Raw genomic sequence first — 15,468 nt, forward strand, 5'->3', positions numbered from 1 at the left:
TTTTTTGAGGGTAGCGAGTTGGAAATGGACTTGCATAATGCGGGCTCGAGATTGAGAAGAGTAGAGCTAGTCAAGGGCATTCCACACTTCACGAGCAGTAGAGTAACCAATGACTTGAGAGATGAGATTCTCTGAAATAGTAGAAACAATGATATTGAGGACCATTTGGTCATATTGCAGCCAGGTGAGGAAGGATGGGTTAGCAATGGTGGTGGGAGCATCAGCAGAGGGTGAGGGATTAGGGATGGTTTGTGGTGGAGGAAGGAAGGTACCATCAACAAAGCCATATGCATTTTGGCTTTTGAGGTAAGTGGTAAGCTGCCATTTCCAGGTAAGGTAGTTGTCACGGGTGAGTTGGGCGGTGACACGATGGGGAAGATTGTTGAACAGAGCAGCAGGGGAAAATTGGAGCGCAGATGGGGTTGTGGTGAGTGGTGGGGTTGCAGCATCAGTAGAGGTTGATGGGGAGGTGGCCATTTGAAGGAAGAAATGAACAAATAGAGAAAAAAAAAAAAAAAATGACGTGAGTCTTATGGCTCTGATACCATACAAGGTCAGAGAATGTTTATGCTGCAATGTTGTATTTCCATTGATATTCACCAGTAAATATATACATGATTTACAGAGGACCGTTGCAAATGTAATCCCATAGATTGGGGACGAATTGATTACAGAATATTACAGAGTATTTGAAAAATATTACAGCCTACACTCTGGCATTCCTTTTTGGTTCAGCTTGATCTTCGGAGGTTGCCTTAGTATTTGAAAAAGGTGCTGTGCGAGTCTTATGGTGCAGATACTTGCCTTGTTGAGTGATATGCTTGCTGTCATGAGTTGGTGTCGTGGCAGTGTGGGTTAAGGACAGCGAGCTATGTGGAGTGATATCCTCCAATGTCTTAATATTAGTCAACAATGTAATGATTACATTCAAGAATTCTCCTAATGCTCTAATCTCCAAATAAATAATATATTAATTAATTAATATATTGCAGAACATATCGTATCAACTACATACGATATATAGAATACAATGGAAATTTATTTCAGAAATCTCTCTCTCTCTCTCTCTCTCTCTCTCTCTATATATATATATATATATATATATATATATATATATATATATATATATATATATATATATGACAGAAGAATATATATTGTGACATAAATTAGTTTAAGGTTTTCTATATATTCACTTGTACTCCCGAGTCGTATGTTTCTCCAGCTTTCCAGTCTTGGGATATGTTGTTGATGGGAACCACCCATGACTCATCTTCCCCATCACTGAACAGCATTCTTATGGACAAAGGCCCGCTTGGGGGTGATGTAGTTGTCCATACTGCTCCATGGCTACGATCCAATAGCTTGCACCCGATATTCTGGGTCTGCAAATATATATTAAGATTTTATTTTATTTTATTTTATATATATAAATTAAAATATAAATTAAATGATTAAATATGACGGAATACCTCGCAGAGTTGGACGGCAGTAATATCTTTTTTGCCTTGCTGATACCAAACCACGAAAGCCAAATAATGAGGGTAGTTGCTGCTCTCTTCTATCTTGAATGTTATGTTTTTGCTTGGGTAGCTACATGAGACGCTGTTTGTAGAGAGATAGAGACAGAAATATTAAATGGTATATATATATATATATATATCAAAAGAATATGTAATTAATTAAACAAAGTAAAACTTTCCTCTATCATGTTCAACAATCATCATTATTATTCGAGTAATTTTAATAGTGAAATTAACCACATTCTTTAAGGGAGATATATTTTAAGGTTTAAGAAAGATGAGCATCTTTTTTTCCCTTTTGCTTTTGATAATTGTACTGCAATGGGAAATTAAGCCAAAAGTAACTCTTTCTTAAGTCTGTTTGAGCTTGTTTCGCAATAGTTTTGCCATCATATTCTTTTTTCTTTTTTAAACTTTTTATCATTATTAAACAATAATACATATTGCAAAACAATTTTTTTTTTTTTAACAAATTTTTCGTACTTTATATAATTTGAAAACGTTCGATTTAAAAGTAGTGATTTAGAAACGTAATTTTTAAAAATGAAGTTAAATGCGCATTTTTAATATTGCAATTTAACATTTATAATAGTGTGTTTTTTAAAAATATACCATTTTACTTGCTATTTTAAAACACAATTTCTCTCTCTCTCTCTCTCTCTCTCTCTATATATATATATATATGTATATTATCTTACCGTCTGTACTCGATATCAACGACACCAAGATTAAGAAGAGAAGCAGCTGCATCAGTAGTCTGCGCCATCCGAGCAAAGGCTCGTTTACTCAAAATAAAGTCAGTTCGATCACTTGAGCCTTGGTCGGTTATAACTATGGTTACTCCTTTGTCTGAGCAGTAGGTTGCGTTGGTACACCTTACCTAGTTAAGTCAAAATTATGAAAAAATAAAAAATGTTAGAAATAAAGTGGGTTTTTTTTTTTTTTTCCTACGTGTAAGCTCACAAAAATTTGTTATATATTTTGTTAAAATATAAATTAAATGATAAAATTTACGTATTTTCATACGTTTATATTTTTAAAATAAGTGACAATTTAACATGAAACATATTATTAGAGTAGACGTGATTGTAAAAGACTACTTCTGAGACTTATCTAATCAAATAAAAATTAGACATATTTTTGATCAAATTTACCTGGTAGCATGCGCCACAGCCAACACCATTTCGGTAGAGGTCAGAAGCAGCTGATACGTCGCCACCATTAATCGTAGCTCCAAAGGAACCAAACCCACACGTGCCAGCTGTAGTTCAATCAAAAGGACAAACATATAAGAATGCATGTTTAGTATATACAACTTGATCAAAATATTTTTCTTTTATGAAAGAAATTCTCTTACAATCGGTTCCTTGTTGGTCAGAATTTGGATAATAAGCTGCCCGAGAATGAACGAAAGAGTCGCTACTTGTTTGAGCCTCTGCCGGCGGTAGAGTTTGCACGAGAAGCAAAGTGGCAAAAAGGGACAGAAGAGAGCATAGAGAGGAAGCCATTAATGCCGGACAAAAAGAGCAAAAGGAAATGAGAGCTAAAAAGAAAGACAAGGTGGTGGTGGTGGTGGTGCATGATCTGAAAGAGGTTTGCAGTATTTATAATCAGCCAAAAGTGAAAAGTCCAACACCTTCAGCTTGGTAAAGCTTATCAAACTTGACACTCTTTTCAAAAGTGCTTTAATTTGGTGGGATTCTGATAAGATTGTTTCTCAGCTACCTCCATAGACGACTTAATATATTACTTGTCTTAGAACAGTGTTTAGAAACTGCTTTCTGACCTTCCAAACTTTATTTGCACTTTCCTTGTCCTTGATGAATTTAATTTAATTTAATATAATTTTATTTAGTTTCCAAAGTCATTTCTAAACTATATACAAGTGGGAAACATTTTACTAAAGGTGACAATTTCTATTCGTATTGTGTGCGAGTCGTGCCCAGACATGCGTATAATTAAGATTATAAGTGACAATTCGTGTTCACGTGTCAGGTTCGGGTCATATCAAAGCATGAATATAAAATTACGCAGGCAAATCCTAACCCGACCCATTTAATTAAACAGGTTATATCATTAACTATAACCCTCTAATTTTTTATTGAGCTCACGGGTCATGTAAAAAATTGTCCGTCATTATGTCGCGTATCAAAATTCGAATTGTGTCAAAGTATGGGTATAAGATTAGGAGTTAGAGTACTTATTTTGAATGAGAAAAATACAAAAATGGTTTTGCTTGTGATGAAATTAGGAAGTAGGGACAAGCTAGAGTTGGGTGCTTTTGCACTAGATATATAACCTTTGTTAGTCATCGATCTCTTCACGTTCCCACTGCTGCTAAAGATCACATTTAAGGCCTTGATCTCTGTGTGGAAGGTGCCATCAAGGAAACAGCCATAATTAAGGGAGCTAACTTTCTTTTTTCATTTCTAACCTAGAAAGTTGTAAACTACTTAAAACTAGTGGACCATAACAAGGGCATGGAGGAGGGAGGTCACCTCTGAAGTGATTACCTTATGGATACTATGCATATAATTAATATACATGCACTATTTATGCAGAACGAGACAAAGTGGTCATATTTTATTTAGTTTTTAAAGAGTTAAGCTGTTACTTTCTAATTCAATAATGGTTAATTGAACTAAAATTAGTTAAATTAGGGTTAAGATTTAATCATTATGTCTATTTAAAAAAACTATTGTACTCTAATAATGGAGACAGAATTGAATGAAGAATTATAATTTTCTAAACTAATTGCTCGAGTGAAATACTCTTTTCTTCGGATCAGCCCTCAATTCTTTATATATTTTTGTTATTGATCTATTTTGTGAAAAAATCTTTTCCATGCTGCGTCACTAGTTCATAAAAGGCATTCACATATAATAATTGTAAGCTCGAGTATATTATGAAACTTGCTATACATCTTCTCTCGATCCTTCTACATGGAACCCACGTATTCAATGGTAATTTAGATAAAAAGTAGAAAGATGAGAGAAGAACATGTTTCATATATTTTTTATGAGATGCATTACACATATTCCGATGATCTTTCTCTCATTCTCTCACTTTTCAAGGACATCATCATTAGGTACATTGAATCCACTCATCATACTGTTGAAAAGTTAAAAAAGGACTATTGATAGAATAAATAAAATCATTTCGATCTCTTTAGTCAAGAACTCTTAATTCTTTGAAGAAGTCTTCCGAAGACGACTGGAACATTCGTCTTTCTTCAAAGTTCCTTAATTACAGACACGAGTTGGTAATTAATTTGTATTCATCCTCATGGGTTCACATTCTGAGGAAGTTTAGCTGAGTTGACTTGGATTTTGTTGATAGGCTCAATAGCACTACTGCGGATGCACAGTATGCGGACATTGACTGCCACCAGCCATGACCGATACATAAAATAGCATTTTGCTCTGCTACGACTCTGCTTCGGGAATTAAAGCTGAAGTGGCGGCCGGAATGCTGGTAGTGCTTTTGGCCTGGTAAAGTGGCAAAATCAGAGCTGTCCCTTTGTCAATGTGTTGTCCTGCAAAACTGTAAAGACTTGTCGGGAGTTATCCAGCAGAGTCTCCTCTAACGATCAAGTTTGTGAAATAGAAAGAAAGAAAGGGATAATAGATATTAGATACTACTAAAAAAAAAAAAAAAAAAAAGAAAAAAAAAAAGAGAAAAAAAAAAAAGAAGATACTCCCCTTTTTTTTTATATTACATACATGTGCATTTTCCCCTTTTTCTTCTCCGTTGTGTCCAGAGAAAAGCTTGTCATATCAAATATCTAGTGGCCTCCTCTCACACTTTGCCAAGCACAGTGCTCTAGGCATATATATTTGATACACATATATCTGACTTGATTTAACGACTGAAATGTCTGGCTAAGGCTCAAAGTCTGAGATTCGAGGTCTACCCTGGAGTCCAGGGACCAGCTCAAAGGGGCTGATTTGACCCCATTAACTATTGGGAATAAATATTTCTCCAATAATATGATATAAAGTAAAAAGAACTTGTATGAAAAAGTGAAAAATCTTTGTATTGTAGTTTTGTTTTTAATTTTTTTTATTTGTATAGTAATAATAAAAAAAATGTTTGATAAAAAGTCAAAAAGTTTAAATATTTTGAAGTTGATTTTTGTGAAAAAGTAAAAATAGGGATGGAGTGGGGTTGTTGGTTACCAATCAAGGCCTAATAATTTATTGTTTAACTTTTCTTAATTGATGCCACGTATACAATGCAAGGGGCATATGATGAGATGCAGCTAATTAAGAAAAGTCATTATTTGATGGACAGGCATTCCCCCATAAAAAGTTGAAAGTACAATGCCAAGTTACTAACATTGTACACTGATTCATGATATTGACACGTGTTAAATTTTATTATTATTATTTTTTTAATAAGGTTAATGACACGTGTTAAATTTTAATTAATTTAACATGAAATGTCGTTAGTTCTCTTGAGACAGATTGACAGAGATATTGTTTGAATAAGAATGTGGTAACAAGACTTGTACACAACTCATTTGTATATATATGTTCATAAACGAGATATCACGTGTGATAAAAATAAAATCGAAAGAATATACATAAAGTTGTTAAAATACAAAGTGAGAAATAAATTTAACCCTTTAAATCATTTGTTCATGTTTTTGTCGGTCAAGAATAGTGCTTGTGCAGCTGCCAACCGTCCGCAAGCATGTCCAAAGAATGAAGAACAAAAAACAAATACCTCCCCATTTTGAAAATTAGTATAAAAGAAGGAATATATTAAAAACAATGACGGCTGGAATTGAAGGAGGTCAAGTCGATCACCTTGAATTTTATTAGTCAACAAGGTAATGATTACATTCAAGAATTCTCCTAATTCTCTCATCTCCAAATAAATAATAAAACAATTAATTTATTGCAGAACATATCGTATCAACTACATACGATATATAGAATACAGTGGAAATTTATTTCAGAAATATAATATAACTCTCTCTCTCTCTCTCTCTCTCTCTCTCTATATATATATATATATATGACAGAAGAATATATTGTGACATTAATTAATTTAAGGTAGTTCTCGATCTATATATTCACTTGTACTCCCGAGTCATATGTTTCTCCAGCTTTCCAGTCTTGGGATATGTTGTTGACAGGAACCACCCATGACTCATCTTCCCCATCACTGAACAGCATTCTTATGGACAAAGGCCCGCTTGGGGGTGATGTAGTTGTCCATACTGCTCCATGGCTACGATCCAATAGCTTGCACCCCATGTTCTGGGTCTGCAAATATATATTATATAAGATTATTTTATATATATATATATATATGAATTAAAATGTTAATTAAATACGACAAAATACCTCGCAGAGCTGGACGGCAGTGATATCTTTGTTGCCTTGTTGATACCAAATGACGAAAGCCAAATAATGAGGGTAGTTGCTGTTCTCATCTATCTTGAATGTTATGTTTTTACTCGGGTAGCTGCATGAGACACTGTTTGTAGAGAGATAGAGACAGAATTAATTATTTTAAATGGTATATATCAAAAGAATATGTAATTATTAGTTAAACAAAGTAAAGCTTTCCTCTATCATGTTCAACAATCATCATTATTATTCCAGTAATTTTAATAGTGAAATTAACCACATTCTTTAAGGGAGATATATTTTAAGGTTTAAGAAAGATGAGCATCTTTTTTTCCCTTTTGCTTTTGATAATTAAACTGCAATAGGAAATTAAGCCAAAAGTAACTCTTTCTTAAGTCTGTTTGAGCTTGTTTCTCAAAAGTTTTGCCATCATATTCTATTTTTTTTTTTAAAAAAAAATTATCATTATTAAACAAAAATACATATTGCAAAACAATTCTTTTTTACTTTTTTTTTTCTTTTTTTTTTAACAAATTCTTTATATTTTATATCACTTCAATCATTTTTTTTTATCACTATTCAAAACCTAAGCTTACCTAGAAAACCTTTACCAAACAATTAGGTTTGCAATTTGAAAACGTCCGATTTAAAAGTAGTGATTTGAAAAAATAATTTTTAAAAATGCAGCTAAATGTGCATTTTTAATATCTCAATTTAACATTTATAATAGTGTGTTTTTTAAAAAATATACCCTTTTACTTGCTATTTAAAAACAATATATATATATATATATATCTCTTACCGTCTATACTCGATATCAACGGCACCAAGATTAAAAAGAGAAGCAGCTGCATCAGTAGTCTGTGCCATCCGACCAAAGGCTCGTTTACTCAAAATAAAGTCAGTCCGATCACTTGAGCCTTGGTCGGTTATAACTACGGTTACTCCTTTGTCTGAGCAGTAGGCTGCGTTGGTGCACCTTACCTAGTCAAGTTAAAATTATGAAAAAATAAAAAATATTAGAAATAAAGTGGTTTTTTTTCCCCACGTGTAAGGTCACAAAAATTTGTGATATATTTTGTTAAAATATAAATTAAATGATAAAATTTACCTATTTTCATAAGTTTATATTTTTAAAATCAATGACAATTTAACATGAAACATAGTATCATGCATATATAGCAGACGTGATTGTAAAAGACAACTTCTGAGACTTATCTAACCAAATAAAAATTGGATTGTTTAACTATTTAAACAGTTAGACAGATCCTATAAGTAGTCTTTTACAATGACATATCCAAATCGTTTACATTTCGGACAAATAATTGTTTACGGTCCTAAAACTTAAATTAATTTAGCATGTTTTTTTTTTTATCAAATTCACCTGGTAGCATGCGCCACAGCCAACACCATTTCGGTAAAGGTCAGAAGCAGCTGATACGTCGCCACCATTAATTGTAGCTCCAAAGGAACCGAACCCACACGCGCCGGCTGTAGTTCAATCAAAAGGATAAACATATATATAAGAATGCATGTTTAGTATATACAACTTGATCAAAATACGTTTCTTTTATGAAAGAAATTCTCTTACAATCTGTTCCTTGTTGGTCAGAATTTGGATAATAAGCTGCCCGAGAATGAACGAAAGAGTCGCTACTTGTTTGAGCCTCTGCCGGCCGCAGAGTTTGCACGAGAAGCAAAGTGGCAAAAAGGGACAGAAGAGAGCACAGAGAGGAAGCCATTAATGCAGGACAAAAAGAGCAAAAGGAAATGAGAGCTAAAAAGAAAGACAAGGTGGTGGTGGTGGTGGTGCATGAAGTGAAAGAGGTTTGTAGTATTTATAATCAGCCAAAAGTGAAAAGTCCAACACCTTCAGCTTGGTAAACCTTATCAACCTTGACATTCTTTCAAAAGTGCTTTAATTTGGTGGGATTCTGTTAACATTGTTTCTCAGCAACCTCCTTAGACGACTTAGCATATTACTTGTCTTAGAACGGTGTTTAGAAACTGCTTTCTGACCTTCCAAACTTTATTTGCACTTTCCTTGCCCTTGATGATTTTTTTATTATTATTATTTTTTATTTAGTTTCCAAAGTCATTTCTAAACTATATCAAAGTCGATCGGAAACATTTTATTAAAGTAACAATTCGTATTGGTGTTGGGTCCGAATTGTGTAAAAACAGGGTCATGTTAAAAATTGTTCGTAATAATTTTACCCAACCAAATTCCTTAATGAATTCTATTGTTCTCTTACCGGCAGTACTGCTGATTAATTATGACTTTTCTGTTCTCTTGGGTCTGTAAATTCTTCAGTAGCTATCGTTGTTCACATCAAAAGCACATTGTGGATAAGTATGTATAAGGTGGAAATTATTTGGAATCTCTGGAAAATTTGCCAACTTGTTACTTGTACATGCTGATCGATGCTATATAGTTACATCAGACCGTGACTACATGAGACGATTGACCCTGACTTGCGCAACAAGAAGTTTGAAACTAGGAGAGTATTTATTTTGAATGAGAAAATACAAAAATGGTTTTGCTTGAGATGGAAGTAGGAAGTAGGAACGAGAGTTAGGTGCTTTTGCACTAGATATTCATGTTCCCACTGCTGCTAAAGATCACATTTAAGGCCTTGATCTCTGTGTGGAAGGTGCCATCAATGGAGCAAACTTTCTTTTTTCATTTCTAAGGTAGAAAGTTGTAAACAACTTAAAAAGTAAAAACTAGAGGACCATAACAAGGGCATGGAGGAGGTAGGTCACCTTTGAAGTGATTATCTTATGGATACTATGCATATAATATACATGCACTAGGTGATGCAGAACGAGACAAAGTGGTCTTATTAGTTAATTAGGTTATTTGTATTAGATTTTTATTTTATTTAGTTTTTTAAGAGTTAAGTTGTTACTTTATTATTCAATAATGGTTAATTGAACCAAGTCAGTTAAATTAGAGTTAAGATTTAATCATTACGTCTATTTAAATATATGGAGACAGAATTGAATAAGAATTATAATTTTCTAAAGTAATTGCTTGAGTGAAATGCTCTTTTCTTCCTTAGTGAGCCGTCAATCTTTTATATTTTTTTGTTATTGATCTAAAAAAGGACTACAGGAAAAAGAAACAAAAAAAAAAAAAAAAATCATTTCTCTTTATAATTCAAGAACACATCTTTGAAGAAGTCTTCCGAAGACGACTGGAACATTCGTCTTTCTTCAAGTTCCTTTATTACAGACACGAGCCCTAAAGACTTTTTTTTGGTAATTAATTTATATTCATCCTCATGGTTTCACATTCTGAGGAAGTTTAGCTGAGCTGACTGGAATTTTGTTGATAGGCTCAATAGCACTACTGCGGATGCACAGTATGCCGACATTGACTGCCATCAGCCATGACCTGGAAACCATTACGGAGGATTAGACCCCACCATTTATGCTTTCAGCCCTATTTCATTGGGAATAAAAGTACAAAACTTTGGATCATAAAGGTTCTAAATGAGGGATTTTTTTAAGTTCCTTTCAGGGATATAATTTGTACATGTTAGTGTTCCAGGGGACCCCTAGCTATAACTTTCGAAGACTTGCACTCTATATGTAGATACTCATGAAAATCTGATGCAAAAGCTAGCCATATATGTTTGAGATTCTTTAGTTCTTTATCTTCATTTATCAACAAAAAAATAAACCGTGCTAATATATATATATATAAGTGTTTATGGTAATCAAGTTGGCTTGAATCCTGTGGCAATGAAATAGGTGGTGGAATATTATTTGCCTCTGTATAATTTTTTGGTGAAAGAAAAGAAGAAACATAGCAGCTGGTTGTTTACAGAGTATTCTATGTTTTGTTTGGTACAAGTTATTAGGATTGCATTTACAAAAATGGGATGTTTTGTGAAGCAAGATAAGGGGTGGCCAAAATCACAATATTGCAAAAGCATCAAGGTAGCTAGAGATATAATATTTGTAGGGTACCAAACCATAAGAAGACTTCAATTTTAAGGTTCAAATATTCTTTTCAACATATATACGGTACAAGACTATCTTTGAACTTTGAAGACAGATTATATTTGCATAACAATTTTTTTTTTCTATGGTTAGAATTTTTAATTAAATGATTAAATTTATTATTTTCTATCTGTTCAAGCTATTAAGAAAAAAGTAATTCTAAATACTCATCGCAGGTCCCACTCTCATATATGCATACTACTAGGATAATGTGGCAATGTCCATCAGCCTTTTGATTTTGATTTTTTTTCTTTTTTAATAAAGGTTAATCCAAAGACTGATAGACATTGTCACATTAGCCTAGTGAAATAAAAATGTAGAAGGAGATGAGTACGTAGCGCTGTCACTCTTAGGACAAATGGTAATTTAACATAATATCGGAACAGCGAGACCCTGTCTCCGTGATTCATGTCTCTCATTTTAGTTAATTTTTTCACATATTAAATCTCACTTATTGAAATGGAATTTCAGTCTATACGTAAAAGAAAATATTAAAATATTAATTAAATAATTAAATGTACTCCTTCCAATTAGCTTTTAACAAAAACAAATACGAAACTTTGAAGAAAATAATCCCATTCTCCTTGCAGCCAAAAACTCATAATTAAATTACTGCATAACTTTATCTCAAAGTTTATTAAACTCATGATAAATTACTGCAGAAAACCACCAGGATCTTGCACACAGATTTTTCTATAGGGATGCCAATGATCTGAGCTTCCTTGTAATATATGCTTACCAACCCAACCAATTAAGATAAAACCATTTGCAATTGCCGCCCTCTATCCTATTCTTCTCTCACGTTTTTCTTCTACATTATAAGCACTTAGAAAAGATTTGGCTTAGCCGCATATAAATTATAATTAGGTGCTGCCAAAAATAAAAAAAATTACAAAAAATCATTTGTAATTCTTTTTACCCTACTTAAGTCAAATCTAATTAAAAAGAAAAAAAATATATATTGGTTATTGTTCCTGCACCATAATTGCAAAGGACCTGGGTCATTTCCGACCGAAGAGGAACCAATTAGTCATACATATATAAGAGTATTTTAGTAATTTTACATTATGTGAAATTACTAAAATACCCTTACTTATAACTAGCTGGATCCTATTGCAATTGTGATTGCAAATGGCAGTTTTTCTTCTTTTTTTTAATGAGATTTTTATTCGACAAACAATGCCTTTTACAGACTTCTTAACGAAAAAATAAATGGTGATCGAGTTTTTGTGATCGGTGATACTTCTGTTAGGTTTAAAGTTTGAATTTTTTTTAGTGCAAATAAGTTTTTGGTGTTATGCGTGAAGTCGAAGTGTTACTCGATCCGTGTAGGTGAGTCATTTTGCCGGAGATTTATACAAAAATGAATATATGAAATGACTAAAATAAAATAAAATAAAATAAAATTCTCTTAATGCATCCTGGGCATAGAGGACAAAACATCTCTCTCTCGCTCGATCACTCACACTCTGAACTGCCGTGTAGATTACTTTGTCCTAGCTTTGTCTGTCGACCTTGCTTCTTGCCTAGCCAAACAAGTCGTGCCAACTGCCAAGGCCTCATCATTTCAATTTCTCTCTCTTTCTGTGCGTGCGAGCTAGGCAGTGAAACTACGCAAGAACGCGTCGGCGGATGGAAAAAGTTGATGAAAATAGACAAAATACTGACGTGGGTATTAATAATATTTGCATAATAGGTTATCAATTTTAGATATTCGTATTATATAATCATTAATTATATCCACATATTTATTATAATTATTAAAAGTAGCATGCACATATAAAAAGGCATTATCTATACTTAAACATTATTAATATTCATCATATAACACAAACTAATCATTTTGAAATGAAATTGTCATCTCATTTCACGTACACATTATTTACTTTCCTGCATCATTTATTTGTATTTGGTAAAAGAAAAAATAATAATAATAATAATAAAAGTAATTAAATTAAAACAAATTGAAAGAATTTTCTAGCAATGAAATTCAACATTATAAATAACGTTGTTTTAGTGAATTTATATATATAACAGGAGTGGATATGCAATTATTAATCATTAATCGTTATCTGAATCCGTATATGCAGATGTACTTGCCGTAACTCATCCCGATAAGGAGGAGGAAATGGAAACCGAAAGTCATGATGAGATCAAAGAAGAAGAAATGGCAATGGCAGCCAAGGAATTCAATTGTGTAGGAAAGTACATCTATCTGGCTGCATCCCATAATAGTATGAGCAAACCAGGGCCGGCTGGAAACATTTTTAAGGCAAATTGAGGTGAAGTCCAGCTTTCTGCTTTCTTTATATTTAAATATTAATGAAATAATCTTTTATTTTAATATTAATATTATATTTTTATTTAAAAATATTTTTTTTTCCTTTTTTTTTTTAATTAAACTTTTATATTCAAGTGTTTTTTAACATCTCAATTGATAATATTGTTAATTCATTGAATTTTTTTTGTGACATTTTTTATCTGCAGTATGATAAAAAGGTCAATGCTCCTCAAGATCAGCAAAAAGGATAAAAATAATCCTAAAATTTTTTCAATAAGACAAAAATATACTTATAAATTTGAAAAAAAAAAAATCAAAATCTAAAAGAACAAAAACAAAAAATTTAAAAAACCAAGGGAGCCATCCCCTGGCCATTTGGGGGTGGCCTTCTCAATATTATTATTTATTATTTTAAAAACTGACTACTATTTTCGTTTTTTTTTGTTTGTAAATTTTTTTTTTTTGTGTTTTTTTTTAAGATTTTTTTTTTTTTTTTTTTTTTACAATTGTTACAATTGTTTTTAATTTTATGAATGATATTTTTGTTATTAGGGAGACATTAATATTTTTGTAGTAGTTTAACCAGAATATTGACACAATTGGTAATTTGGAGTGGGTGAGCATTGACAATGTGACGATAGTTGGGGGTGTGTACATTTCTCAAAGTTATATAAGCCATACATGCATTTTTTTTTTTTTTCTTTAGTGAAGCCATACATGCATTTGGAAAATAATTAGTTCAGTGTTTTTATGTAATTTAATAGAGTAATGATCAGGGGATTCGTCCCCCCAAATTTTTTTAAATTTTCTTTAAAATATGTAAATTTATAACTTTGTCCCTTCAAAATAATTTTGTTTTGTCCCCCCAAAATAAATTTTTGTCCCCCCAAATTTTTTTTGTTTATATCTTGACCCGTCTTTTATTTTGAAAGACCAATAGTTTTTAACATTAAAACATTTACAATAGCAACTTTCCAACCATTTTATCAATAGATAAGGAACAAAACCACTTTTTTTTTCTAATTATTTTTTTTATTCCATAAACTATTTTTTTCACTCGTTTTTACCGTATGTCTTCTTCCTCTCTCGCCCATCACTCTCATCTCTGTGCGATCTCTAATTCTTCTTTCATTTATTTTTCCCAAAATCACAACTTCCATTTCTGTCTCTCTATATATCTTGTTGTAGATCTCTCCATCTCCTTCTCTCCGAGGGTCCCAAGAGGTTTGGTCACTGCTTCAGATCTCGCAACGATTCAAATCCCCTGCGAGCTTCGATCTCTACCTCACAGCTGGTATTCTAACATATACAATTTCAGAATTCACATTTCGCCATTTTTGTCCTACAAGTAGTCAATTACTCGTTTGTCCCTTATTGGGTCTTTTTGTTCTGGTTTTGTTTACTGATTTCCTTTTATGGTAAGGATTCGCAAGTGAAAGTTGAGCATCATTGTTGAGACTATATGGTCGGAAAATACTGTGGGAAAGGGACGAGGGGTTCATTTTTTGGAGGACGAAGAAGGAAAAGGTGGAGACTGAGGCAGAGTTGAGGCTTGACCAGGCGTAGCTAAACTTGGTTTTTTTTTTTTTTTTTTTTTTTGGGGGGGGGGGGGGGGGGGGGGATCAGGATCCCCGCAATTCGTTGAGCAATCGATAATTAATAAAATCTGGAAGAGTTTTGTTGTTTATTAGCTATTTTATCTTCTTGATCGTTGACCTCCCAAGTTCATTTTAGTGCCAGTTCTACCTTGAAATTACTGATACTCCTATTTGTTTTCTTTCTAAACAGATTGAAATTTCAAAAGAATTGTTGTTGTTGGGAGGTTTTGGAGATCTAGTTTAGAAAGAGTCTATGCTCAAAGATACCATTTTTTTTAACCCTGCTTAGTTTATTTTATTATGTGTTTGTGATATCGTGAAAATTTAAAATTATAATTTTAAGAAATATAATGAAATTCTAACAAAAAAATCTTATACGTATAAAAAAAACTACATGTATTTATGTACGTATGTAGTTATGTAGTTATGCATTTATATAAGTTCGTACCCCCTTACCAAATATCTTGATTCCGCCCCTGATTAGGTGGTGGGCTAATGGTTGAGCCCTCCCTGGAGCAAACCATGTCTAGATTCAAAATATGTGGAAAAAGGAAAGCAAGATCTAATCTTTTTTAAATCATTTTTGACTAGGGAGTTAAAAGGAAAATAATCTTCTTTAAATCATTTTCTCGGTGTAGACGAGATCTAATCCAAATCTTTCGTTAAAGGACAAATGAGATTACTCAAAAGAATAA

The 15,468-nt window shown here is 32.6% G+C and overlaps 2 protein-coding genes across 2 annotated transcripts; both read right to left on the reverse strand.

The window, feature by feature from the left end:
* Positions 1 to 1,112: 1,112 nt before the first annotated feature.
* LOC133854702 (expansin-like B1) lies at positions 1,113 to 3,115 on the reverse strand. Its single transcript, XM_062290960.1, has 5 exons — positions 2,881 to 3,115; positions 2,678 to 2,784; positions 2,222 to 2,403; positions 1,473 to 1,605; positions 1,113 to 1,385 (listed from the first exon to the last, which is right to left on the reverse strand). Exons 1-5 carry the CDS (start codon positions 3,029 to 3,031, stop codon positions 1,185 to 1,187), a joined length of 774 nt encoding a protein of 257 aa, XP_062146944.1. The 5' UTR covers positions 3,032 to 3,115; the 3' UTR covers positions 1,113 to 1,184.
* Positions 3,116 to 6,306: 3,191 nt separating this feature from the next.
* Positions 6,307 to 8,700, reverse strand: LOC133854537 (expansin-like B1). The gene is made up of 5 exons (XM_062290773.1): positions 8,475 to 8,700; positions 8,268 to 8,374; positions 7,686 to 7,867; positions 6,878 to 7,010; positions 6,307 to 6,796 (listed from the first exon to the last, which is right to left on the reverse strand). Exons 1-5 carry the CDS (start codon positions 8,623 to 8,625, stop codon positions 6,596 to 6,598), a joined length of 774 nt encoding a protein of 257 aa, XP_062146757.1. The 5' UTR covers positions 8,626 to 8,700; the 3' UTR covers positions 6,307 to 6,595.
* Positions 8,701 to 15,468: the final 6,768 nt, after the last annotated feature.

This window comes from Alnus glutinosa, chromosome 13, assembly GCF_958979055.1.
Source record: "Alnus glutinosa chromosome 13, dhAlnGlut1.1, whole genome shotgun sequence".
Classification (NCBI taxonomy): domain Eukaryota; kingdom Viridiplantae; phylum Streptophyta; class Magnoliopsida; order Fagales; family Betulaceae; genus Alnus; species Alnus glutinosa.